This window comes from Bombina bombina, chromosome 6 (assembly GCF_027579735.1).
Source record: "Bombina bombina isolate aBomBom1 chromosome 6, aBomBom1.pri, whole genome shotgun sequence".
In the NCBI taxonomy this organism is placed as follows: domain Eukaryota; kingdom Metazoa; phylum Chordata; class Amphibia; order Anura; family Bombinatoridae; genus Bombina; species Bombina bombina.
The window spans coordinates 217,358,905-217,372,841 of NC_069504.1; the positions used below are offsets into that span (position 1 = coordinate 217,358,905).

The following is a 13,937-nucleotide window of genomic DNA, read 5'->3' on the forward strand; positions in this document are numbered from 1 at the left end:
ACAGGAAAAAAAAAAAAAGCAGACTGATGTTCTAGCCCTAAAAAGGACTTTTTGGGGTGCTGTCCTTACAGCAGAGATCAGATGAGTCCTTCAGGACTGTAGTGGACACTGAATACACTAGCCTAGCTATCGATTTCCCTATTAAATCAGCAGCAGCTACACTGTCCCTCCTCTCACTAAGAATGCAGCTTCCGAATGAATCTAAAATGGATGCTGTCCAGGAGGTAGGAGGGTCTGGGAGGGAGGGTCTGCTGCTGATTGGCTGGAATGTGTCTGCTGACTGTGAGGTACAAGGTCAAAGTTTTACTCAATGATGATGAATAGGGGGCGGATCGAACATCGCATATGTTCGCCCGCCGCGGCAAATGCAAACAAGCTATGTTCGCCGGGAACTATTTGCCGGCGAACTATTCGCGACATAACTACATCTGTTATAAATCATCTTGTCAATAAAATTATAAGAATATATACATAAAACATATCTGCTAAAAATATGTAAAAGAAAACCGCAAAAAACTATATAGGACCCATCATTAATGATTCTATTAAAACTGTTCAAAGGAGAGAAAAAAATGTGAGAAAATAAATGTGAATGAGAACAAGTGTGTTTGCATTATGTGTAAATTATAATGTGTATATGCTAATATGCCAAAGAAAAAATGAATAGTATGTGAAAAAAGTGAATGTGAACTAGAATATAGTCAATAAGTGTTTTCTTAAGAAACATTTTGTAATTTCACAAATCAAATTAACATACAGAAATGTACCTGTAATTATTGCAAATGTAGTAACTAAAAAAAAAATGTTGCTTGTTTTTTTCCTGAATTTTTTTTAAATAAAGCTAGTTTAAATTGTAAACTAATGGTGCAGTATTAGTTTTCTATTTCTTAATAATCCTCACTGACTGATAAGGACAAGTCTTTATTCACAAAAAGGGGGGCACATCAGTTATTATGGTAAGAAAACTGGTTTATTCTGGACAGCAAAATATGTTGTATATATATATATATATATATATATATATATATATACATACACATAGTAACATAGTAGATGAGGTTGAAAAAAGACCGAAGTCCATCGAGTTCAACCTATACAAAAATATATACAAAAAGCTCCAGTTAAGCTTAAATAATCCCACTAAAATGTGACCCATTTAATACTAGCAATCATATCCATGAATTTTGTTTATAGACAGAAATGTATCCAAATAATTTTGGCATTCACTACCTCCTTTGGTAATGAGTTCCACAATTTTATTGCTCTTACAGTGAAAAAACTTTTCCGTTGCAGGAGATTAAATCTCCTTTCCTCCAACCTTAAATTGTGACCTCTGGTCACCAACAATTTTCTTGGAATAAAAAGCGATTCTGCCATCTCTGTATATGGGCCTTGAATATATTTATATAAAGTAATCATGTCACCTCTTAAGCGCCTTTTTTCTAAAGAAAACAGACCCAGTTTGGCTAGCCTCTTCTCATAGGTTAAATTCTCCAATCCCCTTATTAGCTTTGTGGCCCTTCTCTGAACTTTTTCTAGTTCTGCAATATCTTTTTTTGCGACCGGTCCCCAGAACTGCACTCCATACTCAAGGTGAAGTCTTACCAGGGCTTTATATAGTGACAGAATTATGCTTTCCTCTCTTGAGCCAATGCCTCTTTTAATACATGCTAGTATCTTATTAGCCTTTGAAGCTGCTGCCCTGCATTGTGCACCCATCTTTAGTTTGTTATCTATTACTACTCCCAAATCCCTTTCCTCCTGTGTTTGGCTAAGTCTTGTCCCATTTAAATAATACGTTGCCTGCTTATTTTTACTTCCAAAATGTAGAACCTTGCATTTTTCCGTATTAAATCTCATTTTCCATTTACCTGTCCATAATTCTAATTTTTGCAGGTCCCTTTGTAACGAAAGTTCATCCTGCTCTGACCTAATGACCTTACTTAACTTAGTATCATCCGCAAAAATAGAGATGTCACTATTTAATCCTAGCTCCAAGTCATTTATAAAAATATTAAAAATGATAGGGACCAGCACTGATCCCTGGGGTACTTCACCGATTATCTTTGTCCAATCTGAGAATGATCCATTTACTACTACTCGTTGCTCCCCATCTTTTATCCATAATATATGTGTGTATATATATATATATATATATATATATATATATATATATATATATATATATATATATATATATATTCCTCCAAATAAATGCACTCACGGGTCTTTTTAACAGTGAACAAAAATCTTGTTTTAATGGAACGTTTTCGGGGAGATATTCCCCTTCATCAGCATGCAACGTTCCATTAAAACAATATTTTTGTTCACTGTTAAAAAGACCTGTAAGTGCATTTATTTGGAGGATTATTGATTATATATTTGCACCCAGGTGGATGTCTCTAGGAGGGCTAACACTGTAATTTGGACGGTATATTATATATATATATATATATATATATATATATATATATATATATATATATATATATATATATATATATATATATATATATATATATATAAATAAAGCTAAGAACTTTTTGAAGATGATACAAAGAAAAGAGTTGGCTACCATGTCCCTTTAAGGGGATTTTTAATGAACACATTGTTTAAATGGATAGAAAGGTCAAAATTAAAATGTTCATCTGTGAATTTCAATTTTAAATAGAAGCATTCTTGAGATATGCATGCATTAGCAAAAATGTTTCTACTAACATTTTCCAGCAGCATACGCACATATGCTGTGAGGGCCATTGCACTAGTATTTAAAATCAAAGAGCAGGGGTAGAGGGTATTGTGTCTGTGAAGACTTAATTTGTGTCATGCAAACCACTCCTAACTCTCTGAATACTGGTGCACAGCCTTAAAAGGATATATGGGTATGCCACTGAAAAATAGTAATAGCTTTTACTAGAAGCATTTTATCTAATGAAAGTATATTGCAAAAATGCTTTTATTTCAAACTGAAATCCACCAATGCACATTTTATTTTTTTACCTTTATCCCTTTAATGGGCTTTACTGAAATTAATATATTTACTATGCTTTCAAGCACTTTAATTCCCCTGTGCTGAAGAAATAAAACAATGGAAGGTGTATATTCATTTTCTGGAATTCTTTTGCTCCTTTTTTAGTGATCATATAATTTATGGTGGCAAATTAGCTTCTTTTATGCCCCTTTAATGTCCAACAGAAAAAACTTCTATCTTCAGCCACTTCTAGATAAGGAGCAACAAGTCCTCTTCATTTTAATCCCTCTTAGTAAATACTGAATAGTTCCCTCCATTATGAAAAAAAAATAATAATAATAATAATGTAATCCTGGATGGGTAAATTTTTCTCTCATGATTCAGATTGAACATATAATTTTAAACAATGTTTCCTTCATTTCCTTCATTCTCTAGGTATCTTTTATTGAAAAGTATGGAGGTAAGCTCAGGAGCATGCACATGTCTGGAGCACTATTTGGCAGCACTATTTCCTGCCAATGTAGTGCTTTAGACACCTACCTAGGTGTCTCTTCAAGAATGAATTTCATTGGAACAAAGTAAGTCTGATGATAGAAGTAAGTTGTATGCTCTGTCTAAATGACAAAAGCCATCTTTTGGGGTTTCATGTCCCTTTAAGCAACCAGAAAAACAGATAAAGAGGCTCACTGTCAAAAATAATTCCACCCACTCTTCTGCAAGGGGTAATCATTTAGAATTTGGGGGCGCGATCTGATATAGATCGTAGTTTGCGGCGCAAGCGAGGGAACCCGCGTCGCCCGCAGTTTCAGCTCGCAACTCGAGCTATCCCATATATGTCGCCGTCAGATGCTAACGTGCCGTAAGTCTGACAAACCAGCGATGTCCAGAAATCTGCGCAAGTACAAATTTCTGGCGTCGCCAGTGACTTGCGGCACGTTAGAAACTGTCGGCACCTACAAAACCTGACTAAAGTCTAAATCACCCGCACTGTCTAACATGCCTCCCTAACATAGCCCGACACGTCTAACACGCCTCCCTAACATAGCCCAACACGTCTAACCCTCTATCCGCTATCCCCCCCTCACTATCCTAACAATAAAATATGTATTAACCCCTAAACCGCCGCTCCCGGAGCCCGCCGCTACCTAATAAAGTTATTAACCCCTAAACCGCCACCAGCTATATTAAATCTATAAGCCCCTAAAGTGAGCCCTTAACACCGCCGCCATCTACCTTACCTACCCCCTAAAGTGAGCCCCTACCCCGCCGCTATTTTAAAATTATTAACCCCTAATCTAATCCCCCTACCCCGCTGCCATCTATATTAAATTATTTAACCCCTAAAATACTAAACTATCCCTACCACTAAACCTAAGTCTAACCCTACAAATAGCCCTGAAAAGGGCTTTTTGCGTGGCATTGCCCCAAAGTAACAGCTCTTTTGCCAGCCCTTAAAAGGGCTTTTTGCGGGGCATGCCCCAAAGTAACAGCTCTTTTGCCAGCCCTTAAAAGGGCTTTTGGAGGGGCTTTGTCACAAAGTAAACTGCTCTTTTGCCTACAATCTACATCCCCCTACACCGCGGCCACCTATAATAAATGTATTAACCCCTAATTTAATCCCCCTACACCGCCGCCAGCTATATTAACTATATTAACCCTAATTATATTAGGGTTAATATAGTTAATATAGTTATTATATTATATATATTAACTATATTAACCCTAATTATATTAGGGTTAATATAGTTAATATCGTTATTATATTATATATATATTAAGTATAATAACCCTATCAAACTCTAACATCCTAACTAAACTCTTATTAAAATAAATCTAATATTAATATTATTAATTAAAATATTCCTATTTAAATCTAAATACTTACCTATAAAATAAACCCTAAAATAGCTACAATGTAATTAATAATTACATTATAGCTATGTTAGGGTTTATATTTATTTTACAGGTAACTTGGTATTTATTTTAACTAGGTATAATAGCTATTAAATAGTTATTAACTATTTAATAGCTACCTAGTTAAAATAATTACCCAATTACCTGTAAAATAAATCCTAACCTAAGTTGCAAATACACCTACACTATCAATAAATTAAATAAACTACAAATATCTATCTAAAAATACAATTAAATAAACTAAACTAAATTACAAAAAAAAAAAACACTAAATTACAAAAAATAAAAAAAAGATTACAAGATTTTTAAGCTAATTACACCTATTCTAAGCCCCCTAATAAAATAATAAAGCCCCCCAAAATAAAAAAATTCCCTACCCTATTCTAAATTAAAACAAGTTCAAAGCTCTTTTACCTTACCAGCCCTTAAAAGGGCCTTTTGTGGGGGCATGCCCCAAAGAAAACTGCTCTTTTGCCTGCAAAAAAAACACAATACCACCCCCCAACATTACAACCCACCACCCACATACCCCTAATCTAACCCAAACCCCCCTTAAATAAACCTAACACTACCCCCCCTGAAGATCTCCCTACCTTGTATTCACCCCGCCGGGCAGAACTCCTCATCCGATCCGGGCGATGTGTTCCAGCAAGCGGCAGTGAAGTCTTCTTCCATCCGGGCGATGTCTTGAAGCAAGCGGCAGAGAGTCTTCTTCCATCGGCGACGTCTTCAAGCAAATCGGCATCTTCAATCTTCTTACTTCGCTCCTCCGCCGCGGAGCATCCTTCCGGCACGACAACTTCCCGACGAATGAGGTTCCTTTAAATGACGTCATCCAAGATGGCGTCCGTCGAATTCCGATTGGCTGATAGGATTCTATCAGCCAATCGGAATTAAGGTAGAAAAATCTGATTGGCTGATTGAATCAGCCAATCAGATTCAAGTTCAATCTGATTGGCTGATTGGTGTAAGGGGTTCACATTAGGGGATAGATCAGTTAGATGGTGGCGGTTTTAGGGGTTCACATTAGGGGATAGATCAGTTAGATGGTGGCGGTTTTAGGGGCTCACAGTAGGCGGTTAGTTTATGTAGATGGCGGCGGTTTAGGGGTTAAATACTTTATTAGGGATTGCGGCGGGGGATCGCGGTTGACAGGGAGATAGACATTGCGCATGCGTTATGTGTTAGGTTTATTTTAGCAGATCGCGGTTGACAGGGAGATAGACATTGCGCATGCGTTAGGTGTTAGGTTTATTTTAGCAGCCAGTTTAGGGAGTTACGGGGCTCCAATAGTCAGCGTAAGGCTTCTTACGGCTGCTTTTTGTGGCGAAGTGAAAATGGAGTAAGATTTCTCCATTTTCGCCACGTAAGTCCTTACGCTGTATATTGGATACCAAATTGCACGGGTTTGGTATACCTGCCTATGGCCCAAAAAACTACGGGCGACGGCAGAAATATACGCGCGTAACTTCTAGGTTACGCCGTATATAGGATACCAAACCCGTGCAAATATTGGCGTCGCCAACGATTTTTATCGGATCGACCCCCAGAGGTGTTCTTGTGTTGTGGGGGATTGTGTATAAGGATTAACATGAGATATTTATCAATATAATGATTAATTAGATGTTGGAAATTTTGTTTAAGGGTTATTATTCTGTTAGAGAAAGACACAGATAGGTTTAATTGCAGAGGAGAAAGGTTATAGAGTATATAGGTGATTAATGCTTGGGAGGCTGGTTAGTTTGTTTAGAGTTGAGGATTGGTGGCAGGGACAGTAGCAGTTAAGGTAGATTGCAGTGCGGTGGTTGTTCATGTTTTTAATTAATAGTTATAAACATTTGATTCAAATTAATTCAATACAAAGAGTTTAAAACAGTTATGATAATGGGTATAGGAAATATACATGCAGTAATGCAGTCATTAGGTCAGATCATTAAACAAAATACATATTTTCTCCATAAATGTATCCGTGGGTGCAAAAAGAACATGTATTGGCATTCAAGGGAAACTGTACACTAGATTTTTCTTTGCACAAATAATTTGTAGATGATCCATTTAAATAGCCCATCTGTGAGTGTTTTTTTCTAACAATTTTTTTTTTTAATAAAATTGTGTGGATTTTCAGACTCCTAACCAAGCCCCCAAGTATCAGATGTAGACTAAAGTATACAGATTTCCTGCTTTCTCCTGTTTGTTTAATGGGTCTTCTCATATACAGAGGAGGGGGGAGTGTCTGCACTTTCCACTTTCTTAGCCCCTTTCAGTGGGTTTCCCAGCCTAATCTCATCAACAGAGCTTAACTGGGAGCTTCTAAGTAAGTTTTTAAAAGGGTTTATACTGGATTTTTACATCAGTATCTGTGCATATTGTTCTTTATAGTAGTGTCTATTACATGCAGTTATATGAAAATTGGTGTATACTGTCGCTTTAAAGGGACAGTCTAGGCCAAAATAAAAACTTTCATGATTCAGATAGAGCATGTAATTTTAAACAATTTTCCTATTTACTTTTATCACCAATTTTGCTTTGTTCTCTTGGTATTCTTAGTTGAAAGCTTAACCTAGGAGGTTCATATGCTAATTTCTTAGACCTTGAAGCCCACCTCTTTCAGATTGCATTTTAGCAATTTTTCACCACTAGAGGGTGTTAGTTCACCTATTTCATATAGATAACACTGTGCTCGTGCACGTGAAGTAATCTGGGAGCTGGCACTGATGGGCTAGACTGCAGGTCCGTCAAAAGAACTGAAAAAAGGGGCAGTTTGCAGAGGCTTAGATACAAGATAATCACTGAGGTTAAAAGTATATTAATATAACTGTGTTGGTTATGCAAAACTGGGGAATGGGTAATAAAGGGATTATCTATCTTTTAAAACAATAACAATTCTGGTGTAGACTGTCCCTTTAACTTATGTATATTCCAAAAAGAATCTCGATAAGACTAGTATTGTTAAATGCAATACATACCTGTGGTCGGAGTGATGAATAGAAAGAATTACACCAGAATTTAAAGCAGATTGTTTCACTGTCACCAAAATAGTAAATTCATGTCTGTTTCTCAACTTCTGATAAACTTTTTCTGCTGTTACAGTTGATGATTTTAGATTTCTAGATGTATCTAAAAATAATAAAGACAAATGTTTTAACATGAATGTTCACATAGCTGATTCAACATCAGAGTTTTACTGCAATACAAATGAGAGCAATAATGTTCTAATGAAAATCCATGACCCTGCATAACACTGACACATTGATTATCTGAAAAAGAATCCTCAAAGTAAAATAGAACAAAAGAATTTATTTACGTGGCAGAGTAGTCAAACAAATATCTAATCTATATTAAAGAGCAGATTTTTTCTATGTATGTTTAGATGTTACTCCTTCATATGGATAAGATAATGTATTTGTGTACAGTGTATCTTTAGCTATAACAGTTAAACTAAAAAATGCCCAAACTAGAAAGACCATCTAGTTCTTCTCTACAGTTAAAACAATTCTAGAAGTTATATATACAATAACTTGTGTGCATTCTTTATTGAATTCACATCATAGTAGAAGTTTTCATATTATTTAAAAGGGACTGTAAACAGTTTGAGATTGAAATATAAAATGCTTATTTATGCATAGTAAAACAACTTTTCAATTTTGCCCCTTTTTCCTGTAATTTATATCTGAAAATTGGGGATTTTCCAGTTCTGGAAACTGAAATAGCACATGGCAAGCTTCATAATTTTAACCTTGCCAAGCATATCTTTCTAAATTGAGGTTTGTTATCTTTTCTGCTAAAGCCAAATGGGATTTTGTTAATACAATGACAGTGGCAAGCACTTTCTTCTCCAAACTCAAGACTAGATTGGTTCCTGCAGATAAGAAAAGTAGTGGATGGAGTTTGACCAATGAAAAACAATTTAAGTGTTTATCTGTTCTAATACAGGTTCTTCCAATATGATATGGAAGACAGCAGAAAAATATTGTAATTACGAGGGGCGTCAGGTTTTTTGCTTATATTACAATTTAAAAGTAAACGCAATAGCTTGAGCGCTATTTAAGTTAACGTGTGTCAGATTAGCGTGACCTCAGAGCTCTGGTTAACTGTTTTGCAAAACAAAATAAAAGTGGCACAAAAGACATAAAAAATACAATACAACATACATCTACTCTCATAACAACACCATCTAATAAAATGGATTACATATATGACATATATATATGTCTATATATGTTTACATATGTATTTATATGTGTATTTACAGATAAATATACACATATAAACACATAAAAACATATGTACACATATATAGACAGAAATATGAGTGCATTGCAGACCTTCGCAATTAAGTAGATGGAAGCATGTAAAAGCATATTTATGCAATATTCAATTTTAATAAAGGTTTTAACTCTGTATTTATTGTAAATATTTCACAATCCAAAGTTCTGCACATAGTAGAATATGTTCTTTGTATTTATAAAAAGCTATTCCTATGTATATCTGTATATATCTATTCATAATTTTATATATATATATATATATATATATATATATATATATATATATTACCAAAATACGATCAGATATATGTAGAAATATGTATTTATGAATAAATAGAACATATTCTATGGGGCTTTTTGCTTGTGTCGGGTTAGCACAAGAGCGAAAACAGTTTACTTTCAACTTGTAAAATGAGCTCAACCCGACACGTGCAAAAATCTTATTTCTAGTACAGTTAATGCTCAAGCAGGAGCGTTGAATTGCGCTCCACTTGTAATCTGGCCCAAGGTATTTACTGTCCCATTAAGTAGCAATTTTTGTTTTGTTTTAGAAGCAGCAGAAACAGTGTCACAAAACATCCTCTCAAATAAATAGGAAAGAATATAAAGAGGCACAGCCATACACAAGTAAGGTTCACTAAACTCCAAAGAAATCATATGAGTATTTAACTCTGTGAATGACAGAGAAGGTTATAACACATGACAATATATTGCAGTACATTCATTAATTTTATTTTTCATAGAAAAGGGATTTCTAGTTCTTTGTAAAAAGGTTAAGTCTGGTTCAAGCCAACATATCTATATCTTTCATTGATATAGAGAATGGTTTTGTTGCATGTTCCAAATATAAGCCTTAAGGTGAAATTGTTATCTTAGGTGAGAAAATATAATTTAATGCCATTCTATTATGTGGAGCTGATTTATCAGATAGGGTGTTATTTTTGACACTTTGACAAATAAGCTCTACAGACTTACATGTCACGGATTGTGGTTTACCCACAGGAAATGAAATTATAGAAAATGATACATTTTGAGTAGGCTACCCAATACGTAGTGTGTTAAGGGGCAAATGTCTACACAATATAAAAAGTATATATAGGGTTAATAAGGCAAAAAGGCTACATTTTGTATATGAAAAATAAAAGGTGTAAGAGATAGATTTTGTATTGCATTATTTTTAATATACTGTAGTGCAAAACCAATTGGTCTTAATCATTAAAGTATACATTTTTTGCACTATTAAGAACTTTATGGGCATGAGTTACAAAATGTTACAAAAGTATCTGCATTGAAATCAGTATAGCAGGTGAAATGTTCTAAAGGGATGAAATCACTGGTAGAAAACAGTCTCACCAAGACGCGTTTTACAATACTTCACTTTGGAAGGAGATTGGTTTCTGCCAATGGCGATGTTCAAAGCTGTATCCACATCTACAGTGAAGGTGTAATGCGAATGATCCCTTTACAAAGTATTGAATAGATATACAATGTACATATGTGAACCCAAATTTAACCTCGTTACAATAAAATAGTGAAACAAGTACATACAAATTCAATACCATTTAGAAAGGAAGTCTGAATATTGGAAGACAAAAATGGATCTTCATGATAATGTTAAGTCTGATATTTATGTATTTGAAAGCACAAGAAGAAATTCATTTTCAAGAACAGATAACATGAGAATCTTAAATGGACATAAAGAAAATATCAAGCATAGGAAATACATGACAAAGAATATTTTTTTTATTGTAATTTAACTCTTGCTATTCTTAGCTAATACATTATTTCTGTGACATTTGAGCACTACATGAATTGTTACAATCAGTACTAAAGACATGCATGCGAGTATATTCATATTGTAAAAAGTTTTTAGCAAAGAATACAAACAGAAAGAGCTACATTTCACAATATAAGTAAATTGAAACATTTTAACAACTGTGTACATCTGAGATCATAAAAATGTTATTTTGACCACCCTCCCACATCTTTTTAAAACTATGCTACTTTAATGAGCAGTATTCGTTTAGTAAATCACAAGCATATTCAACAACCTGCTCTATGCAAAGTCTACAATACATAAACAGGGATATACCATTTGGGCTGGTTGAAGACCTACACAAGGCGACCGATTTATCAATGCCCTCCTGGCCCCGTATTCACCTGTTTCTGCGTGAGCCTTCAGGCTCGCCGGAAACAGAAGTTAAGAATCAGTGGTCTTAAGACTGCTACTCCTTAATCGTCCACTACCTCTGAGGCTGCAGATAGCAATCCGCCCGATCGCATACGATTGGGTTAATTGACACCCCCTGCTAGCGGCCGATTGGCCGTGAATGTGGAGGGGGCAGCACTGCACAAGCATTTATAGTGAAATGCTTGTGCAATGATAAATCCAGACAAAGTATGCTGTCAGCATTTATCGATGTGTGGCGAACATGATCCTCTACAACGGATCATGTCCATCCGCACATTGTTAAATCGGCCCCAAGGAGTGAAAGTGACAAATCTACAGTGATCTGTTAAACAGAGTGTATAGGAGAGAACCGCCTTGAGGGACCATTGATCTAAACCTCGCAATTGTGGTCTTTCTTGCAGACCCTCGCAGTGGCTGCCCTGGTGGAATTATCCTAAAAAAGGGGCAGTCCCTGACAGTGGTGAAATGTCACCTATTAAAAAGTAATGGAGCTCAATGGAAAGGGACACCACACTAAAAAAATAAATCCTGCAGCTAAAATAAATCACATTACACTGCTTTTTGTGTATAGCATCTTACAATCCTATATTTTCTTATGCATGTGTTTTTCTATTAAGGTTATAAGTTTTTTTCAGTGTTTTGAGAAAAGCTTGCCACCCTTTAATTAGCTAGAAATAACTGAGATCTGAAGTGTGAAAATCTTTACAGAATTACACTAGGATTAGAGAGACAATTTCATATACACCCATGGAACACCCATTTTTAGCCTATTTTACAAAAAAACTATTATTACGTTTTGTATTTTGTACTTAAAAGTATGAATTTCTAAGTGATTTTTGCACATCCTGTGTACTTAAATTATTATTTACTCTGTGCATATTTGATTTGATTTATTCCAGAGTAATTTACATACAAAATTTTACTTTTTTTGATAAAATGAAATTTTTGTTGAAGAATTGTCACAGACCATGCCTGGGTTTGAATCTGAGACTTCTGATTCAAAGCCTTTTTCTCGGTTTCTGCACCAATGGAGGGCTATGTATTCTCTGAAAGTTTTTGGAGACCTGTTACCTGCAGTGGATAGCTCTCTGGCTACATCTGCTTGCCAGCTGTAGGTAGTTTGGCAATCAGCTTTCCTATAAAAGGCTACTTTACAGACCACTCCCTGCCCTGACATAGTAGTTCATCTTGTTCCTGTTAGTGTCTCTGCACTTGCCTGAATTTTTTGTTTGGTCCCTGAATCTGGCTTGCTCTCTGACAATGCTTTTTGGAGCTCCCTTGGATTTGACGTAAGATTGTACTGCTTTTCTGTTAACCAAATATTAGGTATCTGACCCTTGTCTCGTCAACTGGCTATTTGCTAAGTACCAGCCTGTCTCTGCTTCCAGTCTTTCCTGTGGCATCATTCTGCATATCCGACATCCTGTTTCTGTATCCTAGTCCTGCAAAGGGCACCTGTTACATGCTGGTATCCTGTTTCAGTACCTAGCTCTAGAGAGGAGGCTTGCCAAGTTCCTGTATCCAGCACATGTACCCAAACGCTGTAGAGAGTATCTGCCAAGTACCAATCACTCGCTTCTGCATCCAAATTCCGCAGGCAGTTTCTGCCAAGTGCCAGTTTCTCTGTAAAGCATCTGTGCCCTGCTCCTGTCTCGTCCTCAAGTGGGTATTCCTGTCTCGGCCTTCAGTGGGCACTCCGGTCTTCGGCCCTCATGTGGACAACTCCGGTTTTAGCCTCCAATTTGCAGTCTTGTCTTCAGCCTAAATTGGCACATTTTCTCAGACTTCAGTTCTAGTGTGGGCCCACCTGCATGCTTGTCCTGTGTTTCCAGTCTCCAGTCCCAGTACAATAAACTTCTTGCTTGTCTGGTACTAAACCATGCCTAAAGGGGTAATTCCATAATGAAGCACATACTGCTGGCCCCTTTCAATATTCAGGACAGCCATATGCCTTCCACCCCCTCGTATATGCTCCTTATCCCAGAACTTGCTCCTCAGAGCATGACAAAAAATTTAAGATATTTAATGCAACTTAGCAAAACAATCTTTTCCTGCATATTTTTGTGTGAATGGTTCAATAATTCATTTTGTAAGATTTTTAAAATACAAATTTAATTGTGCACTTTTGTAATGTATGCCTCTCCTCCCCATAAGAAAATGCAGAATACTCCCCTTAGCGAGACAACCTGGTTTTAGGGTAAAATGTGGCTTTAAATCATTCTACCATGGAAATTCTATAATAATCTCGCCAGCTCAGAGACCTTTAGATCATCGGCCCCGAGACAGTAGAAGATTCTTCTGATGGTATTTGCTTCACGGACTGAACCTTGTGGACGTTTCTACTGAATATGATTAATTCTTTTAACCATAGTAAGTGCATATGTGTAGCAGGGTTTTTTGTATTAAATTAACATATTGCTGTAAATTGAAGGTGCAATCTGCTTATTTTATTTTTTTGTACATCCTTGGGGAAAAGAAAACATTCCTTTTTTGTGAAGAGTTGCGCCCTAATGATACAGCTACTTCTAGAGAGATTATATTTCTATGTTACAACCTGCTAAATGGCCCTGATTGACTACAGATAAAGTACTAT

At 35.9% G+C, this 13,937-nt stretch overlaps 1 protein-coding gene across 1 annotated transcript in view; it reads right to left on the reverse strand.

Moving 5' to 3' along the window:
- The window catches only part of NELL2 (neural EGFL like 2), a 556,616-nt gene that overhangs the window by 456,374 nt on the left and 86,305 nt on the right, over positions 1-13,937 (reverse strand). Inside the window, exon 3 of the mRNA XM_053719205.1 lies at positions 7,852-8,002. Within this exon, the coding sequence (XP_053575180.1) occupies positions 7,852-8,002 (151 nt within the window). The remainder of the gene's footprint in view (positions 1-7,851; positions 8,003-13,937) is intronic.